We start from the raw sequence: 24116 nt of genomic DNA, 5'->3' as shown, positions 1-24116 counted from the left end.
GTTTCCCAGGAGATAAAGGTAGTGAAACACTGAAACATACGAAGCTTTTGTGCCAGAACAATCTGAAACCATCTCTGCTGTGACTCCTGCTGCCAGTTTGTTATCTCTACATCTCGAGGATGCTTTTCTGTGAAACAGTGATGCAGGTGAGCTCTTTTTATGCCAGACTGTCAGTAACTATGATTCTCACGTCAGGCCAGCGATGATCCAACAGGATGATCAGTTTTTAGTTTACCTAACCATGTATATTTAAATTTTAAAAACTGACAACATTTGTTTTTTTTTAAATAAAAAGGTCAAATTAATCACATTTTCAGGGGCTGATTCTGACCAATCGTCACATCTTTACCTGTAACCATGAATAAACTTTCCTGAGCGATGCTTCGTCCTGTAACACCTACATGATGTTTTACTGAGACTGGAGCTTTGGTCGTGCCGTCCCAGCACAACTGCTGTTGTTTATGAAATATTCACAACAGACACGTCGGGGGAACGAAAGAAGGAAAGACAAAACTCATCTGCCAAGAAAATATGTTAAGAAAAAGATTGCCTGTAATTAATGAGTGTTTCTCTGTTGACAGTATGAATATACTCTTCATGGTGGCGTGTGTTGTTGTGAGGATGATGTCATCTAATGCAGCAAATACAGTTTTCTGTTGAAAGTAGAAAAAGGTAGCGAACAGACGGAGTCAGAGCTGAGAACTTCTGTTGAGCAGAGAAAAACTTTTTATTGACACTAATGAATTTGCAGCTCTCGCTCTCTGCTGATAGGAGAGGATGGAGCTCATCCACCTGTCTCTCTTTCTCTCATCTATACGCTGTTAATCATTCCAGTGAGATATTTATGTTATTTATATATCAATATATTTACTGGAGTCTGTTGACCGACTGAATAATCTATACTAGTCATCACAATCCACAGCAAAAACAATGAGTGGCATCAATCAAAGCACTCATCCAGTAACTACAAGGCCCGGCCCAAATGACTGTGTGTGATACAAAATGTGAATCGTTGTCCTGGCCTTATCGTAGCAGCAGGTACAACACCTGGTTTGGTTGTGGTCACGTGATCGCGGTGTTTCGAAACACATGAGCTTCCCATAAGCAAAGTCTGGAGCTGGAAGAGACGAACCTGCTCAGCCGAGTCGCTGCCTTCACCGACGCACAGAAGCTTCATGGAGCAGAGTCCACGCGCCTTCACATCAGCAGTGCTCAGTGGTGCTTTTGGTGGCTCATGACAAATGATGTGAGATTTATGAAGTGTATCATATATTTAATATCACACTAGGCAGATTTACCCGTGTACGGCTATTTTCAGTACATGTTGCTCGTTGTAAACTTTCCGTGTAACATTCACGATGATATTGTTGATGGTAACGTGTATGATTCCAGCGCAGCCGACAGGCACTTTGAATTTGTAAAGCTCCTCGCATTACATTCATAATCAAGTTCACTGACTGACGACCCTGCAGTGCTGTTTTCCTGTATTCCTGTTTCATCCACTTTAATAAAGTGTCCTGTGTTACAGTAACTGAGTTGTGGATTCGCTTAATGAACGCCTAAGTTGGGCTTCAATCTGCCTTAGACTCACTGACCTTCTTTGAATCAGCATCACAAAGATCCGAAGTCACTGACAAAACATACACGTATAAATAAATAAAATCTATAGAGAGAAACATGTTTGATATGCTTTTTATTAAGTTACACACAAACAGTGTTTTCTACCAACAGGCTCAGACAACAGACCAGAAACAAAGAAGCAATGTGTACAAGCAGGTGGCAAACACCGGTTTTTGAAGTAATTGTACAACAAATGCCTCCCAACAGCTTCAGTGTTTCCTGGAATTGATTCAGAAACACCAACAGAGCTATTATCCATCTCTTATGTCAGGCAAGTTTCCCCCAGATAGTCCTGGTTGAGATCTAGTGACTGTGAAAGCCATGGTGTATGATCACACCATTTTCATAATCAACTATTCAGTGACCCCTCTTCAAATACAAAACATCTCTCATAGCAACTTTGCACTGATTTTAAAACTCTTTCCCCTTTGACAAAGGGACCCGATGCAGCAGCAAAGTCCAACACTGACTCTTCGTGCAAATGTCAAGAGTAATTTCAGGGGATTTTCCAACCTCTTGGTTCACAAGAGCCAAAGAAAAATCCTCATCAACGTTGGAGTAAAAACTAGATGCTTTTATTGTATATACACTGATAATGCTTACTGTTGTGTCAATAAATAACACGCTGAAGACCACAGACAGCAGTCCAGGCATCAGGAGCTGGAAACATCACCTGATAAAGAAAAAAAGACAACGGACCAAATGAAGAACAGAAGTGGTCTTCATTGCACATTTTTGACCAATCAGAAGTCCCCTTCTTTCACTCTAGACTTTTGACCAATCACCAATCAGGACGAATTGCACTATGGTCCATCCCCCTTTTCAGGTAACCTTGCATTTGGAGTGTAATTGTTTTTGTGTTCTAGTTTCTGTTCATGGTGTTGGTTTGATTATTTCCCTGGGTTCAGTTTTCTGCCTCCTCTGTGTCTTGTAGTCAGTTTGTGTGCCTCAGCAGATTTTACTCTTGTTCTATACAACCTCTGTGTTTGTCTTCAGGTTCAGTCAGTAGTCGTTGTAGATGCTCTCATGCTCCTGCACCATCACCCCGTCCCAGGACAGACATGGATGTGATTCCTTCTGATTTGATCAGCTCCTCCCAGCAGCAGATCATTCCAGGGGCGATTCTAGGATCAGAGCTTTGGGGGTGCTGAGCACCCAGAGAGCTGCTCAGCCAGGCAAGCTCAACTTTACTCATCACGATGAGACGTTTTCCCTGTCTCTGTCAGTCCCTGCATCTTTAAATGTCTCCAGTTGTCCCGAGTTCCCTCTGTTCCTCTCTGTCCTCATCGTCTGTTGTCTTCGTCTCCGTTATCAGTCATCATAATTTTACAATCTCTGTGCAAGTCTGCAAATTTCTTTATTAAATCATAAGATTCTTAAATTCATCAAGTCTCTCTGTGCCTGGGTCCTCGTCACAAAACATGACATCACTGCTTTGTACATTTTAACACAATTTAATAAGCACATGCTTCAGCCAGTACCTTTTGATTAGCCTTGTCTCGTGGTTTCTTGCTTTGTGGTAGATCTTTATTCTGTTTTCACCGAGATATTTGAATACTAATCAATAAATCGATACTCAATTCTAAAAAAAAAAATTCTAAACCCACATTTGTGAAAGAAAAGCAAAACGCTTTTTTGAAAAGTTTTTAACAAAACCATCAAATCTGATAAAGGTTATTTAAATGCTGCAAAAGAAGAATGGATCGGAATAAAAATACATCCTAACCTTAATTACTGGGGAGAATAATGAATGATGCTCATAGTGAGCTTTTAATGTGTATGTATAATATAATACAGATACATAAAAATACACTCCAAAAATAGAAGAGTCCTTGAAATGTACAAAATATTAATAAAGAAATTATAAAAATGGAGGCAACTATGCCTATGGTACAATGTATGAAAAGATCTTTACTGCAGATACTAATATGGCTCTGCAGATTTTTTATTTTATTTTAACGTTGCCTCAGCTTGATGTTGGCAAATCTGTCACTGTTTGGTGATCAACTCTCTCAAGCAGTTTAAGAGTTTCTGCTGTGCCTGTCACTGCTCCCTGTCTGTTTCCTTACCTCATTCTTCCTGACCTTCCGCCCTTATATCCATTATGAACCTGGCTGTCTCACTGTACACACACACACACACACACACACACACACACACACACACACACACACAAACAACAGCAGTTATAAGGTTAATGGGAATCCAGTCAGTTAGCTAGTTAGTACCTTGGGTTTAATATCGGCACATATGACAAAATAAGCAGCTTTTCTCATTCCTTTTCAAACAGGACAGTGGTAACAACAGCAGGCTACAGACAATGTTACGTTTTAGATTTTAAATAGGCTGTATACATTTCAATGGGAGCAACAGGGCGGTCAAATATCACTGATTTCACTACAGAGCAGGACGGATTGTAGGGCAGCAAACATCGTGGGGAAACACGTTTCCCACACTGCAGGTTACCTGGTGTCATGTTTTTCAGCTAAAAGAAACATGGTCTGACTCCTACCAACTGTACAAAGAGTAACGCAAGGTTAAAGGCAGCTAACATGTCCTGTTTTAAGCCAGGCTCTTCCACCTCCCTCTGCTGCGTCTCAGCCGCCATCGCTCTGGCAGCAACGGCGCCAGAGCCAGAGCAGGGGAGAGCTGGAACAAACCATTTTGGGAGGGGGGGGGGGTATCTTTGTTGTTAAAATATCTCAACCAAGTTTCTATATTTTTGTAGTGTATCACACAAAAAATATGACACTATCCTGTACCAAATATTGTCAAAAAAGTAAGAAATCTTTGGGGGTGCTTTGATGAATTTTGATTAAAATGGGCTAAAACCGCCCCTGGATCATTCCTCTCTGACCGCAGTCCTTACTTCCTGCTCTCTGTTGATTTAAACCTTACTTTGGTGACATCTAGTGGAATGAAATGAGAATAACACCTCCGAGTGAAATAGTTCTTTGATTTTAACCTGTAAAGTTGCATTTTATATATTTCTGTTTATTAACTCGTAATCAAACTTTTTTCTTCCACCACTTACCTCACAGAATAGTCACAAACATTTTTATGTGTTATTTCTTTCTTTCTAATTCTTTTCATCTTTACTGCTTTTTCTTTAAAATAGTCAAAAATATTGCATACATGCCAACCCTCCCGATTTTTCCGGGAGAATCCCGAATTTCAGTGCCCCTACCGAAAATCTCCCGGAGCCACCATTCTCCCGAATTTCTCCCGATTTTCCACCCGGACAACAAAATTGAAAAACCATATCCCAGATTGGCCCAGCCAATTCCAGTTTCCAACAATGGCTACTACTACTGCAGCTACTGAGCTTTAATATTGCTCTTATTACTCTCTCTGGGTCGCATAATAAACTTTTAACACATTTTCAGGCGAGAATGTAAACTTCAGATATCTGAGCCGGGGAGAACAGCAAACTCCGGTCACATCGTCTTCAAATCTCTGCGGACTTTCGCTACTCAGGTTAAACATTATATATAAGTCACTTAAATAACTCATACATGTTATTGTTTGACTTTTTTCAGTGTTTTTTTCCCTGAGTAAATCGGTTTGGCTGTGATTAAAGTTACTAGATTAGATTAAATAAAACTTTATTAATCCCTCGGGAGGGTTTTCACACAGCTGAATAAACATCAAACGGAAAACTGATTAAACAGAAGCGTGAGACGGTCGAGAGTTTATAATTTATAAATAGTTATAATTTAGATAGCAAGGAGCAGACGGCAGTTTCACTGCACCGAGAGAGCTTAGATGAATTATACTTCAGCGATTTTCTTCTTCTATCAAGCGAACTTTATCCCAAAATGTGTAATTTTAAAGGATTTATGTTAATTCTAGTTAATTATCGCTGCAACGAAACGGATTTTAGTCGATGATGGTGATAATATCGTATTCAAAGGTGAAAAACCTTGCTTTGTTTCATGTTTAGTGACTCAGAGTTACAGAACTTAGCCTTTTCCCCTGCCCACATCCGCTGACTCAGATTTGTTCTATCTATCTATCATTTTTCCACGTTCTGACCTTCTTCTATGAGATTCTCGGAGAAGCTGGTAGAAACTTCTCCCGGTGACGTCACCACGCAGAGCTCACCGCGGAGCACTGTGATTGGACGAGAGTCACGGGAAAGCTCGAGAACTCACGAGAAGTCAGCGAGGAACGTATAAAGTCACTGTGCCGGTTAGAGACCCTGACATCAGACCACCGACAGGAGCTGGACGAGACAAATGCTACAGAGGAGAAGAACAAGCGCTTCATTCATCTTCTAAACGATCTTCATCTGTCAGCGAGAGTGAGTTTCATTTATAGTTTATTTGAAATAATGTTCTGTTCAACGAAATTAGTTTCTTAAATATTAGGCTTAAGAAATATAATGTTCAGGGATACTTTTAAAGTTTATTTAATTAAGCTTCATTCATTAGTGGCTGGACGAAAACTCAAAAATTACAATTCCTCTACATCTTTATGAAATAAGCTTTATTTTTTAACTTTTTATTTAAGTGTTTCAGTGTTGTTCCGGTGTTGGAAAAGTGTCAGTTATAAAAGATAACTACTGCAGTATTTGATTTAAAAATGTTTAAATAAAACCTTATTTAAAAATCTACTGATTTTTAAATAAGGTTTAGACATGAGGTGGATTTATATCTGTACCCAGCACCTAAAATCATGGCTGCCTTCTAGAAAATACAGTATTAATCGTGCAGAGTCACGAGACCATATTCAATAATAAATATATACTCAGTTGGACTAGGGAAGACTGTACTGATTTATTTTTAAATGCAGCAATGTTTAATGCAAGATTTAAAAAATCCATCCATCCATTCGCTTCCGCTTATCCTTTTCAGGGTCGCGGGGGGCGCTGGAGCCTATCCCAGCTGTCATAGGGCGAGAGGCAGGCATGATTTAAAAAAATTTAGTTATATTTAAAACTTAAAATCTCAACATTTGCACAAATTGTACAACTTTGTTATTTTAAGGACCCATAGTTTGACTTAATTTAGCGCTCCATAAACAGAAGTTGTTGTTGCCTCTGTCAGTATTTGTTAATGTTCCTCTCTGATGTTTTCGCCTCCTCTTTAGGAGACTAAGTCAACGTAATCAAGATGTCTTCAGCTAAAGGCGTAGCGATCGGCATCGACCTGGGCACCACCTACTCCTGTGTGGGGGTTTTCCAGCACGGGAAAGTAGAAATCATCGCCAACGACCAGGGCAACAGGACCACCCCCAGCTATGTGGCCTTCACAGACACCGAGAGGCTCATCGGGGACGCAGCCAAGAACCAGGTGGCTCTGAACCCCAGCAACACTGTGTTTGATGCCAAGAGGCTGATTGGAAGAAAGTTTGATGAACCTGTGGTGCAGGCGGACATGAAGCACTGGCCCTTCAAGGTGATTTCAGATGGAGGGAAGCCCAAAATCGGAGTGGAGTACAAAGGGGAGGACAAGACCTTCTACCCCGAGGAGATCTCCTCCATGGTGCTGGTGAAGATGAAGGAGATCGCAGAGGCCTACCTGGGCCAAAAGGTGTCCAACGCTGTCATCACGGTCCCGGCATACTTCAACGACTCCCAGCGACAGGCCACTAAAGACGCGGGCGCCATCGCGGGCCTCAACGTCCTGAGGATCATCAACGAGCCCACGGCGGCCGCCATCGCCTACGGTCTGGACAAAGGCAAGTCAGGAGAGAGGAACGTCCTGATCTTTGACCTGGGTGGGGGCACCTTCGACGTGTCCATCCTGACCATCGAAGACGGTATCTTTGAGGTGAAGTCCACGGCCGGAGACACCCACCTGGGCGGAGAGGACTTTGACAACCGTATGGTGAACCACTTTGTGGAGGAGTTCAAGAGGAAGCACAAGAAGGACATCAGCCAGAACAAAAGAGCCTTGAGGAGGCTGCGCACAGCTTGTGAGAGGGCCAAGAGGACCCTGTCCTCCAGCTCCCAGGCCAGCATCGAGATCGACTCTCTGTTTGAGGGCGTCGACTTCTACACCTCCATCACCAGGGCTCGCTTTGAGGAGCTATGCTCCGACCTGTTCAGGGGAACCTTGGAGCCGGTGGAGAAGTCCCTGAGGGACGCCAAACTGGACAAGGGACAGATCCACGATGTCGTCCTGGTGGGAGGCTCCACCCGAATCCCCAAAATCCAGAAGCTGCTGCAGGACTTCTTCAACGGCCGGGAGCTGAACAAGAGCATCAACCCAGACGAGGCCGTGGCTTACGGCGCCGCCGTCCAGGCCGCCATCCTCTCGGGTGACACCTCTGGCAACGTTCAGGACCTGCTGCTGCTGGACGTGGCGCCTCTGTCCCTGGGTATCGAGACGGCCGGAGGGGTTATGACGGCCCTGATCAAACGCAACACCACCATCCCCACCAAGCAGACCCAGACCTTCACCACCTACTCCGACAACCAGCCCGGCGTCCTGATCCAGGTCTACGAAGGAGAGAGAGCCATGACCAAGGACAACAACCTGCTGGGCAAGTTTGAGCTGACGGGGATCCCGCCCGCCCCGCGAGGCGTCCCGCAGATTGAGGTCACCTTCGACGTTGACGCCAACGGCATTTTGAACGTGTCTGCAGTGGACAAGAGCACCGGCAAAGAGAACAAGATCACCATCACCAACGATAAGGGCCGACTGAGCAAAGAAGAGATCGAGAGGATGGTGCAGAACGCAGAGAAATACAAAGCCGAGGACGACCTTCAGAGGGACAAAATCGCCACCAAGAACTCCCTGGAGTCCTACGCCTTCAACATGAAGAGCAGCATGCAGGACGACAACCTGAAGGGCAAAATTAGCGAAGAGGACAAGAAGAAGGTGGTCGAGAAATGTGACGAGGCCATCGCCTGGCTGGAGAACAACCAGCTGGCTGATAAAGAGGAGTACCAACACAAGCAGAAAGAGCTGGAGAAAGTGTGCAACCCCATCATCAGCAAGCTGTATCAGGGAGGGATGCCCACTGGTGCTACCTGTGGAGAGCAGGCACGAGCCGGCTCCCAGGGTCCCACTATTGAGGAGGTGGACTAAAGAGGCCCTGAAGATGGACTCTGAGCTCACTGGGACTGTTGGGCCACAAAATAAACTTTTAACATATTTTAAGGCGAGAAAGCAGCTGTGTAAATTACAAATGTCTGCTTGGTTTATCAAGAAATCGTATATTTGCAAAAGTGTGCCGACGTTTTCGGAGACATCTGTTACCCACCCGCTCGATAGCAGGCCGGGGGGTTCAATGGTCACTCCAGCCGGCAGCGGACTCCCGGCTTCATCGTTTTCAGACCCCCGCTCTTTTGCTACTCAGGTTAAACATGATATATTAGTCACTCAGATAACTTAAAAATGTAATTGTTTGCCTTTTTTGGGTGTTTTATTTGTTCTGGAGTAAATCGGTTTGGTTGATCAAAGTTATTAGATTATTAGATTAAATAAACTTTAATAATCCATCGACTGGGTTCCTCCGGGATTTTCTCACAGCTGAATAAACGTCAAACAGAAAACTGATTAAACAGAAGTGTGAGACGGTCGAGAATTTACACCAGTGTCCTGTTATAGTTTAGACAGCAAGGAGCAGACGGCCGAGTTTATTAAACTCCACCGACACAGCGGTGACGCAAATCTGAAGGCTAGACCGTCCCATTTCACAGCCTCGCACTTCCGGCCTTCTCAGTCTTTGAAGGACCCGGCCCACGTACACCGCGAAGGCCGGGTCCTCCGAAGGATGCAGCCGACATTTTGGGACACAGCTTTTGACTTCAAACTATTGGCCTCATGTTAGTTTTTGTTATTTATAATGTGTAAATGAAAAGGTGAAGGAACCGCTATACTTGTGTTTATGAATTTTAATATTCTTGCAATGCTGGATTTTGCAATAAAAACAGTCATTAAATACATTTATGTTTTTCTTCGTTTAATTTACCATGTTGTCATACATATCACTGCATTTTGAAACATTTCTCCATCTGAATTTTGTCATCCGGTTAGACCAGAGATCATTAATACTGAATTTTTGTGCAAACTGTTTGAGGCCTTTAGGTAAAAAGAGGATCAGGAAACCATCTCTGTACAAGGATAAATCAAGAACGCATGGCACCGCATATATGAAAACAGGCACTGCAGTACGCAGAAATACCACCAGATGTCACTATTTAACACCTTTCAGAGCCTGAATGACACTTTTTTTTTTTTTTTTATCAGAACTGAGCAGCTTTACAGCATTCATGCACAACAATCAATACTGCCACCACCTCTCATTTTCTTTTCCCGGTAAAGACAAACTCACATAATTTTCTCATTAGTGTACGGTGAAATTGGTTTCTTTTAATTTTGAACAAATTGAAAAAAAAAGTATGCACAGGACTAACTGCCACAAGCTGAAGAAATAAGTACAGATCAATCAAGACATTTTATATTACTTACATAATTTAGCTGAATAAAGACATTGGTAACCCACAATGATAGTAAATGTCCTGTATTGAAAGTCGATGAGAAAATACTGAGTAACTGGAGGAAATTTATGACAGAGGACTGCAGCTTAATGTTACTATTTAATGCCTAATATTATGATTTTTACTTTTTAATGCATAAAAAAGTCTGATTAGGCACAACTGGAATGTTCCTTTTGCTGAACCAAGAGTCCGAAATGGCTGCAAATGGGTCAATCTTTAACATGTCTAAAATACGAAAGGTCAAAATATTTTCTATATTGTAAGATCTGAACATGTTCAGCTCTGTCTGTCTGTTTATCAGTGCCACCATCTCCAGACCGAAGATCACTATCCTGTAACCTTCTCTTTCACTCTTGCTGCTCTCCTTCTGTTTCTCATCATGCCTGACAGTTGGCTCCACCCACTCCACCCGGGCTGCACTCTCTTCTTCACCTCTCTTGTGCACTCTCTGTTGTTGTGGATGGTTGACCCCAGGTATTTAAACCAATATACTTTCGCCACCTTTGCACCTTGCATGTTTTTTTCCCACCAGTCTACCTCTCATCAGAATCAGAATCAGAATACTTTATTAATCCCTGGGGGAAATTATTTTTTGTTACAGTGCTCCATTATAAACAAATTCACACACCTGTGACACATGACACACAACACCTTTTGCTTCCACTGACTTTTATTCCTCTCCCTCCAGAGCATACCTCCACTTCTTAAAGCTCTCCTCTACCTACTCCCGACTGTCACTACAGATCTGAGTGTTATCTGCAAATATCATAGACTAGACCTCATCTATCAGGCTGTCCATCACTATGAAAAAATCAGCACACCACCTCACATAACATACATGTACACCATATATATTATTTCCTGTACATTCATTATTATAATATTTTTACAGTATCTTATTAGCTTCAGGAGATTTCTACATAAATCCCTGCTGTAGTTCATCGTGTGAATAATCTTTCGTTTTTAAAGCTCTCCCTCTCCGGCTGAATTTATAAGTTCTGGATATTAACCGCAGTCTCGTAAAAATAATCATGAAATCAAGCCTTGGAGCGTTTGTACTAGATTATTAATATCATGTAGGTCGGTTTATTTATACCCTTTTATTTGTGAAGCGGGACCCTTGTCGGAAGTAGAAGACAGCGGTTTCCGGTCACCGCTCTGAGTCCCGCCCCGCCAGCCCGTGCCATCTTGTGTTTAGCAAGAACAAAAACGGGGGAAGAAAACACGCCCGGCCCGGGGACGGGGCGCGGATTTTCAGGCTGCTTTTTATGCTTTTTTTTTTTTCAGAAAAGTTGGTGCAGCTGGACAGTATGCTCGGAGGAGCAGCGGCGTGGAGAAACAGCAGCCACACCCCGCAGGACGGCTCCGGTTAATGTTAGCTCTCAGGCTATCCGAGCTAAGCTAACCAGTTAGCAGCGGCTAAGATCGCAGGACGAAGGCGAGCCTCGAGTCTGAGCCGGTCTGTGACATCTGGAAACCCCGCATTAACTTCACAAATATCAGCAGCGACCTGGGTGGAAATGCCCCGGACGTGGTGGTGACTGTTTGCGGAGAGGGATTCCGGGCTATGAGGATTGAGGTCTACTATTAGCTCGGCTGCTATCGGTTGTTTTTCGGTTCAGAGCGGAACCACAATAAGCCGCGGTGAGTACCGTTAGTTAGCGGCTCCACACGGGCTAAGTGGAGGGCCCCTAATGTGCCAGTGCTTTTTTTTAAAAAAGATATTCGTAAAGAAAAATAGTAAAAATGTCACCGTAGTTAAAGTATTTGTGATCATTTTTTAGCCGTTAAGAGAGAGATGTTAAAGTTGGGAGTTTGGCGCAGTAAAGCTGCAGGTATTTTTTGAAGTTGTTTTTAAATTACGGTCCTACATTTTTCTGTTGCTTTTCTTTTTTTTCAGGTGTATTTAGTAAGATAATTGATAATTACGAGCGAACCTAACAAATCCAAGCTAGGACACGCAGCCATCTAAATCTGACCCAGCAGTCTCCAAGCAGTCGTTCGTGTAACTGAAAGTATATCAGTGTTTTTAGAGAAACGATCTGAGTTTAAATGCCGAACAAAACAGCCAATAACCGGCTTACTAAAGCAGCTGATAAGATATCTGTGAGGGTGGAGTGCAGGCCGGTTTGGAGCTTCTGTATCCAAATCAAACTATCTTAATGGATGTGAGGTTTCCGTTTTGGACCAGCTCTCCATGCAGTGCTTATGTAAGCCTTAAAATCAGAGCCACACATCTCCAGTGTCCTTATTTCCTCCTAAATAACATTGGAGAAATTGGGTTTGTTATAAAGACCCCAACTCTCCTCCTCCTGCCTCAGGAGATTTGGCATCAAGTCACGGAAAAGCATTCAGCTTTCACTTTGTGTAACTGTTACATGTTTGTGTTGTCCCAAAGGAAAGTTTGGGCCACACACTCGTATCAAACCTCTTACGTTTGACTAAATATGAGCCATTGGCCTCCACATGACTGCACAAGGCTCGCAACATCTTGGCTTTAATTATGCAAACCTGTTTGCAGCTTCGAGCTAAAATTCAGCCATGTGATTGAGGTCATTCAGCACCACTGACGCACAACATTTCACATCATGCTTTGTTTAAAAAGAGCAGTCTGTGGCTCTGCTTCCCTTTTTCCTTTCTCTTGATTTTATTGCCAAACAAAAATGTAACTTGACTGAACTAGTGTGAGTTTGTTTTTCCATGTAGGAAGTTGAGGAAACTTGCTTTCCTAGTCTTGCATGTTCAAGCTTGCGGGAGCGGTCCCGTTCCTCAGAACAGGGACAAAAATAGAAACTACGAGATGTCTTCTCGCCTCAGAAACGATGGCTGCAGTTAACCGTGAACCTGAGAAGTCAAACAATAATGGCGACCGACCTTTGTTACTCGACACGCAGCAGCATGCGTCCCAAAACTCGAGTCTGATGTTTCATAAAATTTTACCTAGCCATGAACACAACAAAGACCTTATGCAACAGAGTCAACATGACCCCATTTGAATGCTGCTGTTATTTCTACTGTGATCATCTTTGTCAGGCATCTGCACAGCCTCAGAAATGCGTTAAAAAAGATTGTAAAGGGCCCAAATGTCTGAAGTGTTTTTAAGTAATACGAAAGGTTTAAAAAGAGAAATTTGTGGAGACGTTTGTCTTTGAGGTCCACATGAGGCTGTTACCTGAAGCAGGTGGCAGTAGGCCTGGAGATGTCATCTGTTGTGGATTATACACAGATAACAGAATCAGTGCAGTTTTAAGTGGATTTTAAACATTTTTTTTATTTAGGTCTTTGTCAGACTAACGGGAAGTAAAGCTGTAAAGCTTCAGACCACACCAGAAACATTTAGATCGTACGAGGTCTTTTATTTTGGAAATTGGCCTGGTTCTCTTCCTGTCCGCTCTGAGTCTGGCTTTTTCAGCCGCCATCAAAAACAAGTCTGATGCTAATTTGAGCCACACTGTGGAGAGCTGCTTCTCAAATGTCCCTGTCACATACGCAGTCATTGTATTTAACACCTTTTATTTATCTTAGTGCTTCACAGGTGACTGACGAGCCAATGAGAAGGCTCAAAATGTAATTCAGCTGAACAGTTGATAAACAGCTTAAAGATGAAACATCAGTTACATTTTAAAGTGGTCTGTGAGCACAGTAAGAATACATAAAAACAATTTGAATTAAACGTGATTATAAAAATACAGTAATGCTCAGGGTTGTTAGAATACTAGGAAATCAAACTCTGTACTATCCGATTTCACTACCACAAGGGGGGAAATGGACAAAATTAAAAAGCATAATTGTTTTAAATAAAGATTTATGGACCCAACAGATGAGATGCCTCAACACTGCTGCTGTTCAACAAGCTTTTAATAATGGAAATATTTACTCACAAAGGGTGTACAGAAATAAAATAAAAAAAGAGACATGAGCTCAGCTAAAATAAATAAAAATGTCTTTCCTGATGACATCCGAGGTAATGTGAGATAAAATCCATCAGAAAGTCAAACCTCAAACATAAGAGGAAATAAAGAGTACCAGAATTAGAGCTCGGCCATATTATACCGTTCACGGTAATACCGTTAGGCAACGATAAGAAAATGAAATATCGCGATAGAATATGGGCATGCGCAGTGCCTTTGTTTTCATACGCTAACTAACGGCCGAAAAAGCATGGCGGCGACGGAGAATGAGAAGGAGAAAGCGGATCGTTGAGTGAAACGGATGAACCAGAACTGGTTTGTAAAAATGCTGCAACTTCAGGTTTAGCTTTCGTCTGTCAGATACACAACAAAGCAGATTTTTTTTGTAGAACATGCAAGCGGCCGTCGTTATTGCCGTATTTGTTGGACTAAGGTGCTCGTAAATCTGGGAGTAATCTGGGTCCTAAAGTCAAACGAACACTGCAGCATCACTGAGAGTTAAACTGTCTAAATTCTTTCATCTTTAATAAAATGATCAGCGTTGCTGCTTTACCAGGTGTAACTATGAAGTTTAACATCCAGGCAACCATGAAAACAGAATTCATTACATTTAACAGAGTTAGAAGTTAACAGGAAGTTAGCTTGCTAGCTTCGCTAGTTACCCAAACATGATGTAGCATGTTCTGACTGAGAGATTTATGAAGCATTCAAACGTACAGCTCTGCTATCACTTCCAACATAAATGAAGACAGGAAACTAAACAGCAGTGACGTTTGTAGGGTTACTGAAGTTGGGCTAGCTGCTATATAATGATGTGCTACGTGATCGCTAGCGACACAGCTATGTTAGCATAACACAGACCTTCCCAAAGTGTCTGGCCCGCCCCCTAGGGGGGGGCGCAGAGCCATTGCGGGGGAGGGGTGGGGTGGGGGGACAAAATATGGGTGTGTGTGGTTGGAGGATGTGTGAGCGTGTGCACGCGCGAGAAGGGGGAGGGGGCGCAAACATTTTTCTTGTAAAACAAGGGGGGCCCAGCAAAAAAAGTTTGGGAACCACTGGCATGACATAAACAGTGAAGCTGGAGGACGAACACTAACACTTTTCCACTCGATAAAAGTTAACGTGAAGGTTCCTGATGGTTAGAGACAAATGCTTAATGTGCATTATAATCCCGTGCACCTTATGGTCGGAAAAGTCCGTATTTGACTTTTTTATTTGGCACACTGCAGTTTAATGCTGCAAAGCTCCTCAGTGGATATTATACATGGTTAACTCAGGATATGTCGGCACATTTCTACTGGAGATGCCTTTGGTTAACTTTCATCAAGGAATTTGCATTTGCACTGTTAAATGTTTATATAACTTTAATGCACATAAAAACAGCAGCTTATTTAAGTGAAAATAAATGGATGGTTTTTTTTTTTTTTTTGCGCTAGTAAAGTTGTGGAGTTGTATTTTGTCTCGCATCAATTATATCATCAGTTATATCGTTATCGCAAATTTTCAAATATATATCGTGATAAATATTTCTGGCCATATCGCCCTGCTCTAACCAGAATCAATAAACTAATCTCTGAATAAAATGATGCACATGCAGTAATGAACACCCTTTAACCGTGGTATTACCATTGATGTTTCTTAGTTTTCCAACCAATAGATGCACAAAATTCACAGCCAAATATTTATCAAAGTGGATTTTTAAATACTTTAATACCAGCATCTGGTTTATCAGGCGGGTTCGCCTGGAAAAACTTGAGAAATAACACTATATTGTTACTGATATCAGTGTTGTCTCATTTTAAATTGAAATGCTACAAAATACTTCCAACATTGCTCCTACACATCTACAGTTGTTCAGTAAACGGAGACTAAAATGACATATTTAAGTTTTGTTTTAAACGTGTGATTGATTTCTTATGTAGCGCTGAACAGTAAAGCAGAGAATAGAGCAGTAATGATTACTGTTGGATCTTATGTGGAGATTTAAACCCATTGTGCAGTTGTTGTAATGTTGAAGGAACTCAGTCTTCAGTTTAGGTCTTTAAAAGCATTAAAGTAGAATTTCAAAGGGTGTTCAGATATGCAGTGAAGGCTGACTGACACGATAAAGGCCTCTAGTTTGATACCACGGTGAAGTTTTAGGCAAATTAAGGTGCTGCTTTCCCCTCTGCTGTCATATTTTCAGACGGGTAGTGTTTCTTCTGACTGTAGCGGCAGGCTGTCGAGTGCCACGCCATACATAATTGTAAATTGCTTCACTGTGTTTAGAAGCGCTTTCAGGTCAGGGGGGCAGGATGGTGGGAATCTGTCTCCACCTCGGGCACAGAGCGGGCGCGTTGTTAAACGGGAATCCGGCGGCCGGCGTGCAGAAGCCTGGTTAAGCTGGCGACTCTTCTCGGGGCTGCAGCTGACGCTCAGAGGATGAGCGCCACATTAACCCCGTTACAGAAGGATGTCAATAAGCACGGCTCAGTGTGCAGCCTCAGATTACATCCACCGCTCTGATGATTCGGCCTCTCTCTTTGGATTTTTGTGGATTTATTTAAATCGGTGTTGATTTGAGTCGGAGCGTAACAGCGAAGTCGTACACTGATCTCCACATACAGCAGCCAAAACATGTGCCAGGCATTTCATTAAATGCATGTCATGATTCTGCTCCTCCCTCAGACCCATTTTCATGGCAGAATGTAGATTTGAATCACTGAGGAGTTCCTTTCATTTTCTTATTTCTGCTCGAGCTGGAATTTGTCAGTTCTTGCAGCTATAAATAGCTTAAAGCTTTGAGTCGAGTTGGAAAATTTGATGGAGAAATTTGTGCCAAGAAGCTAAAACATCTACATTTCATTATGTCTGCATTAAGACGTGGTAACGGCTTCCCTTATGACCTGTTTATGAATTATTTAAATGGGAAGGAAGAAATCGGTCCAAACTGAGCTTGAACACTAAGCTTATACCTTCATACAAATATTAATGTGTATTTGAAATGATTAATCGCATCCTTTAATCATCAGATTGTTTTCTGGTTGTTGACTGAATGTGAGGCCCATCAGAGTCGCATATTCAGAGCTGTTGTTAGAAGGCAGTGCGTTAGATAAACATCACAATCGTCTCTGCTGAAGCTGCAGCACCATGACTGTGACCTACTTCGTTGGCGACACGCACGCGTGCGGAGTTTCTCCGTTACAGTTAATAATGCACACTGATGCAGCAACTTAAGGCTAAGGGGAGTGGCAGTTATGTGTAAAGTAAAAAAAAACTTTACAAACGTGCTACAAGCATGAGCCCCGCCTCTCGGGCAGAGGAACCCGTCCTCTCCAAACCAGCAACACAAAGGGAACGACCACGGTGGCCGAGGCAACGCAAATGGATGTTAGGAGCCTCAGACACCTCAGAGAAATTAAATGAAGAAGAAGAACAGACGTAAACAAATGTGTCGTGTGACGTAGCAGCGCACATTGTTAATTATAATTCTAGAATCGATTCAATTCGATTTAAATCTGGGAAATTTTGCCTCAGACAGTCAGAAATATTATAATTCAGATCAGCACATTTACATATTTTTGTATCTATAAAAAGGAAGCTGACACACGCAAGACTTTATCAAAGGTGTGAGCGTCACAGCAGAGGCCTTTGTGTCAAAGTAGCTGAAGATAAAACAGAAAAACATGAAGCAGATTTTCCTGTTCTGGATTTTATAAAAATATTCTGCAGTCGATCAAAAACGAAAGAAAACCATTAATCAGCACATGAACATCACCTCTGAAGTTACAGCGGTTTTATTACAGACACAGCGTTTTGCATTTTGTATAATTTTAAAACGTTTAAATTTGTTCAGTATTGAACGGCAGAAATTAGGTTTTTCTTTTCGGAAGTACCGTAATTGTCGGGCTATAAGCCGCTACTTTTTGCACAAGCTTTGAACCCTGCGGCTTTTAGTCAGGTGCGGCTTTTCTATGGATTTTCCATGATTTTTGTGATATCGTAAGACGATTTGTTTTGTTTGTTCCGCTGTTGTACGGCACTACGTTGCCTGGCGGAAGGTTCGGGGTTCAAGAGTGGTATGTTAGTCACATGTCCGTCCGCCAGGCAACGTAGTGCCGTACGAAGTAGCGCGAAAAACAAACTTCAAAGTAGCGCTACGCATTCAGCGGGAGGCGTGGATGACGAGCGGCGATAAACTTGCGAAAAGCAAGTTATGCCCAACTCCACCGGTGGATTCTGACAGCGTGGAAAAGTGCGAAAACATCCACGATCACTAACGGATTTCTAAGGGCTGGACTGCTGCATGATGGAGAGGAGGACACCGCCACGGCCCTTCTGAGGGTGTTCGACTCTGACACTGACAACGAGGATTTCTTTGGTTTTGAAAGTGACAACGAAGGAGAGAAGAAGAGTGGATGACGAAGCCATCCTGAGCCTGTTCGTTTCCGACATTGGAGAAGAGGACTTTGGTGTTTTTAGAGCGCAGGAAGAAGAGAAAGATGGTGGTGAATGACTGACTTTTCTTCTTGTTAAAGCCGTGTCACTGCACCTGAGCCTAAAAGGTAGTCCGAATCTATTTTCCTGGTGTGCTGTAGGTTACTGTTATGTACTACATGTGCAAATATGTACCCATAACTTGTTTTTCACAATATTAATAAAAGTGATGTCTCCAAACAGCCATCTCTTTCCTGACAATTCGCTTTGTGCATATTCTCTTACATATGATAAGTCAACATTGAAACACCTGCGGCTTTTGGTCAGGTGCGGCTAATGTATGTACAAAACAGGATTTTCCCCTGATTTTAGCTTGTGCGGCTAATATTCAGGTGCGCTTTGTAGTCCGGGAAATACGGTAAGTAAAAGGAAACAAACAGCGTCCGACAGCCTGTAAACAACGGCAGACTTGTGCGTAACAAGCAAGCGAATAATGAAGAAAACTGATTTTTAGACGGGAAACAGAGAGAGAGAGAGAGAGAGGGGAGCTGTGCAGGAAGTGTGATTTTATCCTGGTGGAAGCAAAACAGCAAAAGTCAGAGTGAATTCATGACGATGTTTGTGTGAAGCGTAGTTTGGATCTTCTTTAGCTGCTGGTTCGGTCAATGTTGTTTGGAGAGAGATCAAACTAACAGCTTCAGAATCAGCGCAAAAAGGGCGTGAACACAAAGCTCGACCCGCCGACAGAGTCAGCGAGCTGTCGGCTTTCAGCCCCGACCGTGTCCGTGCCGTCGGTGAGAAAGTCACAGCTCGCTGATCCTGATGCGTCGGCGGGTCGAGCTTTGTGTTCACGTCTCTGTGCAGAAGCCTGTTCCTGCTCTCAGTTACTGTTTTAATCTTTGGTGGTTGTTGAAACTGAGATTCTGGCATTTCGGGCAAAATAAATTTATATTAAAAAATTGATTCAGGATTTGAATGAATCGATATCACGTTATCCAAGCCAGAATCGATTTTAATCGATAAATCGATCATCAAAACCCGCCCCTAACAATGGTAGTGCATGTATGACAGTGACAGTTGCTGGGATTTGGTGCTGTATAAATTCAGTTTTTATCCTGTTAAATTAACGCGGTGTTAACGTTACACACGGGAAGAACCGCCGACTTACGGCTGCGCTGTTGTTTCCCATAGAGGAGGTGGGAGTGGTCGCCACGGTAGGTGGAGCTGCAGGTATCAGGTTATTCTTAATGATTAACATTTATGTTTTTTGAAACGCCATCTCTTGGAATTCCTCGAAGCGTTGTTCATTGTTGTGCACTTGAATTTCCTCACCTGCTGAGGGAGGAGCTTGTGCATACCTGTCTGCAGGAGCTCTAAAGTTGTGTATCAGCGGGAGGAGGTGAACACGGCACTGTTCATACCGAGAGTGCATCAAATGAACACCTGATCCATTTTGGACAGCCAAACATTCGAAGCGTCTGCACCGAAGCGCCGGGCTGGTCATCGTCGGCGTCGTTAGTTTTGGTACGAGTGGATCTCCTCTGATGTTTTTCAGCAGCGCTGTCGTCGTAGAAACAAGAAGACAGAGGCTGAACGTGACTGCTCGGACTGGGTGAGCGGATTTGAAGGACGAGCGCGTGTCCTTATTTTGGAAGCTGTCAGCCTTTCGCGTCACGCTGCTGCCGTCACTAAAGCGATCTGAGCCGAACAGTTCTTCATTGAAGCCCATTCATGGTGAAGAGCACTTTGTGAAAACGCAGCTGCCATTTTGTCTCGCCCACATGGGTCCGTGTCACTCTCCCTCCCTGCATTGTTTGTATTTGGCACTCCCACGGTGAAACAGCCCGATTTTCCCTGGAACGCTTCACAAGCCTCGACTTGTCAGCCGGTTCCCAGATAGACGGCTGAAGTGCAGATCCATGTTAACTGTGAACGGTAACGTCAGCAGCAGCCAGTCGTGGGATTCCTGGTGCAATACGCAGCATTACAGATGTGCAGCACAGGCTGGGAACATCAGGGAAGCTGATGGAGTCTCTGTGAGGGAAGACTGGAAGTGGGTCACTTTACAAGAGTGCAGGAACGCATTTCCCAGCATGTTTGGCACATTAATTTGATGGTTTTCAGCCCAGCTGAAGTATAAACGGGCAAATCACATGCTGCAAAAGCAACACAGGCACCCGCTGTCTTAGTTAAAGGGGCAGCCAACATATAGCAAAACTTTGATCCAGCTTTTCCAGTACTTGAATCCGAATCATTGATACTTAGAAAACCTCTTTCCCCTCCTTTATATACTCATTTAGGTACATAAATATGTATGTGTGGACATAGCTATGTGATTGTTTGTATAATGGTAATTATATTTTATTTATGTTTCACGCTAATAAGAAAACTAATAAAAAAACCTGTAAATGTCTGAACAGAGGTCAGAATCCACAGATCATAAAGATTTATTTGCCTCTGATAATCTGATTATGACCAAAACCCCAGTTAACAAGAAAAAGCTTTGACCTCTGACCTCCATGTTTTCACCCTGATTTCAATCTGCAGCACTGACCTGAGCACTCTCTCCATCCTCCAGGCCCTGGCCATGCCCTCGAATGCGCGGGCGGGCAATCTGAAGGACCCCGAGGTGGCTGATCTGTTCTGCAAAGATGACCCGGAGAAGCTGTTCACCGACCTCCGGGAGATCGGCCACGGGAGCTTTGGAGCGGTGTACTTTGTGAGTAACATCGGAAGTGCGTCCGCTTTTGACCGTGTCAGTAACAAACTCACTCTCTGGTTTTAATGTTGTTCAGTGTGAGCAGCTTCTCTCTCCAGGTGTGAGTTTAAAACAAAGACATCAGGTGAAGTTGTTTACATGTTAAATGATCCCTCAGAGAAAGTTAGTCACATGTGCCGATCCTGTCTGCTCCTGGATTTACTAAAGTCCACAGCTTGTTTGGACTCTGCACCTTCATAACTACAGTACCCACCAAAAATAAAGGTGTGGGCCTCTAAAGCAGCGGTCTCAAACTTAAATGAGCTGTGAGTCGCTGTCGTCTCATTGGAGAACACTTTAGGGATCAAGTAATACAAACAAACAAGGAAAAACCCACAAATTTTTCTGAGCGCCGTGTAGCACAGTAAATCGGTTCAAGGTCAGTAAGCACAACCAGAATTCATACATTAGGCGCCCTGTTCATTTGTGAGAAAATTAAAGGATTTTAAGTGGCCTTATAGTGCGGAGAATTCATTACACAGAAGAAAAGAATGTATCGCGATATATATCGTTACCGCACATGCTTCAATTTATACCGCAATATGGATTTCAGGCCATATCGGCCAGTCTGTAAACCCGAGTGTTCCAGAGTCAGTGTGAGGTCGTCTGTCCTCAGGTCTTATACAGGACTAGCTAAGGACCACATGTGCTTTTGGTCCTGATGCAGAAACCTCAGTCGGGCTATTGGTGCAACCTGTTTCTGTGCTGTGGCGCTCCAAGGCAGCATGTTTTCTTACATCTAGAACAAAGATGTGCACGAGTTAAGTGGCTGTTTTGATCGTCATATTGTAGCAATGATCAGATCCTCTGGAACGTGAACACATGGGGTTGTGTGACCTACGAGCATCGTTCCACCACGTCCTCCTGTCCTTAAGAAACTCCTAAACCTCTTAACTGCTCCTCTCTGCTTCAAACACTTCAGCTTCAAAGCTCTTTTAAAGGCTGAGCATGTTTTATGAAAAAGTTTTATCTCTGCCGGGATTTACTTCTGACTTTAAGGGGAAATTCTTAGAAAATGTTCTTGAAGCTATTCTTAGTACAAGGAAGCTCTGCGGCTAGACGGCGAATCATCACGTTTTTCCAGCAGTCGGTGACTGATGGGTGTGAACCAGTTTAGAAGTGTGGGAGCAGAGCAGACGTGAAGCTTGCATCTGCACATGTTTGTATAGGTGCAGACATACAGCAGCACGGCGTTCTGCACGCTGGGCTTATCTTAACCCAAATCAAATAGTTTGGATTGTTGTCAGAGTGTCTCTTGGATGTACTCGCCGAGCTGTCCACCGCGTGGATCTGTGTGGGTTTCTCTTTAAAATCACTCTTATCTGTCATTAATAAAGAGAGTGTGAATCTGAAAATGTCCCCCAGCTTATTAGAAAACAGTGGGAACACGACGAGTGTGTGCGCCGCGCCTCTGCATCTCATTTCACCTGTAAAATATTCTTGAGGCTGAGTGGTAGACTCACACCTCCACACTGCATGTCTGAGTTTCAGAGGAGCCTTGAAAGGCCATTAGAGAAGAGCTGCAGAAATAGACGCTGCGCAGCAATTTGCATCAGATAAAAAAGAACGTTTCACACGCGGCGCCCCTCAGCGTCTCTGAAACTGTCGCTCACAACAGCTTCAAGTGTTTGCGTTTCCTGTCTTGTCTCCTGTTCCAGCGGTGGATGTTCGTGTTGAAGTAGCGAGGGCGGTGCGTGTACAGTAATCCCTGAGAGGTGACCCTCAAGCTGTTTTGTTTGTTTGTTTGTTTTATTCTTTTGGGGTCTGTGTGAGGTCAAAGTTGAGCCCCTGTATGCGACCATCCCAGGCACAGAAGCCCCGCCCACTCACTCTTCAGACCTTCAGCTGAAGAGCTGCCAATCAAAAGAAAGCTGCCTTAAACTGAGGGAGGTGGCAACTAAGAGCTTCTAATTAGTAGTCACGATTTCTAAGCAGTGAAATAAATAATAACCGTAAATTAAAGGTTTTGTGAAAACTTGATATTGATTAAAAAAAACCCTATTAGCTAGGGCTGGGTTTTAATTATCGATTATAATTGATTCTGGCTTGAATAACGTAAAATCGATTCATTCAAATCCTGAATCGATTTTTAAATATAATTTTATTTTGCTAGAAACGCCAGAATCTCCGGTGAAACCTCACAAAATTTCAACAACCACCGAACATTTAAAACAGTAACTGAGAGCAGGAACAGGCTCCTGCACAGAGACGTGAACACAAAGCTCGACCCGCCGACGCATCAGAATCAGCGAGCTGTGACTTTCTCACCGACGGCACGGACACGGTCGGGGCTGAAAGCCGACAGCTCGCTGACTCTGATCTGTCGGCGGGTCCGCGTGGTTTTGGTTTTGCTCACAGGCTTTCCAGCGTTTTCCTTATAAAACGCCGTTTTTACCGTTTCTTCCCGCAGTAAATATAAACAACGACAGTATTCAGGAAGAAAAACAAACATTGCAGATATTTTATCATAAGTCTGGTTTTACGTGGCCGATCAACACAGTTTAAAAACTGGTATAAAGTCCACACTTTGTCCGTCAGTTGTTCCGTCAGGTAACATTCATGTGTTGATTAATGACTTTCTTTTGTTTTTGATCTACTGCAGAATGTTTTTAAGGTTATCTGTTATAAAATCCCAGAACAGGAAAATCTGCTTCATGTTTTTCTGTTTTATCCTCAGCTGCTTTGACACAAAGGCCTCTGCTGTGACGCTCACACCTTTGATAAAGTCTCACAAGTGTCAGCTTTCTTTTTATAGATATAAAAATATGGAAATGTACTGATGCATGATCAGAATTATAATATTTCTGACAGAGGCAAAATTTTCCCGATTCGAATCGTGAATTGAATCGATTCTAGAAATCAGTGGCGATACCCAGCCCTCCTATTAGCAGTATATTAAGGAACGATAATTGATTAAAAGCTGCACTTTGTACGAAACTGTTGCTCGACTATGCAGCGT

The 24116-nt window shown here is 43.0% G+C and overlaps 2 protein-coding genes and 1 long non-coding RNA gene across 5 annotated transcripts in view; 2 read left to right on the top strand and 1 right to left on the bottom strand.

The window, feature by feature from the left end:
• Positions 1–1678: 1678 nt before the first annotated feature.
• On the bottom strand, positions 1679–5404 carry LOC145428213 (uncharacterized). Its single transcript, XR_013908446.1, has 2 exons — positions 4087–5404; positions 1679–3742 (listed from the first exon to the last, which is right to left on the bottom strand). It is a non-coding gene; the product is annotated as an uncharacterized LOC145428213 (long non-coding RNA).
• A 362-nt stretch (positions 5405–5766) lies between these two features.
• Positions 5767–9517, top strand: LOC113020169 (heat shock 70 kDa protein 1). Its single transcript, XM_026163913.2, has 2 exons — positions 5767–5923; positions 6712–9517. Exon 2 carries the CDS (start codon positions 6735–6737, stop codon positions 8655–8657), a length of 1923 nt encoding a protein of 640 aa, XP_026019698.2. The 5' UTR covers positions 5767–5923; positions 6712–6734; the 3' UTR covers positions 8658–9517.
• A 1683-nt stretch (positions 9518–11200) lies between these two features.
• taok2a (TAO kinase 2a) overlaps positions 11201–24116 on the top strand; it is a 28798-nt gene continuing 15882 nt past the window's right edge. For 2 of the 3 annotated variants that reach the window (XM_080300058.1, XM_080300056.1), the window contains exons 1-2: positions 11202–11716; positions 20978–21118. In XM_080300058.1, coding sequence (XP_080156184.1) covers positions 20987–21118 — 132 coding nt within the window. In that variant the 5' untranslated portion in view covers positions 11202–11716; positions 20978–20986. Of the gene's footprint in view, positions 11717–20977; positions 21119–24116 lie in introns of all 3 variants that reach the window. The other variant, XM_026163908.2, reaches the window with a different exon arrangement.

The sequence above is a fragment of the Astatotilapia calliptera genome, chromosome 4 (assembly GCF_964374335.1).
Source record: "Astatotilapia calliptera chromosome 4, fAstCal68.1, whole genome shotgun sequence".
Classification (NCBI taxonomy): domain Eukaryota; kingdom Metazoa; phylum Chordata; class Actinopteri; order Cichliformes; family Cichlidae; genus Astatotilapia; species Astatotilapia calliptera.
Note: the sequence above shows the minus strand (reverse complement) of the source record. Positions and strands in the feature narration are given on the sequence as shown.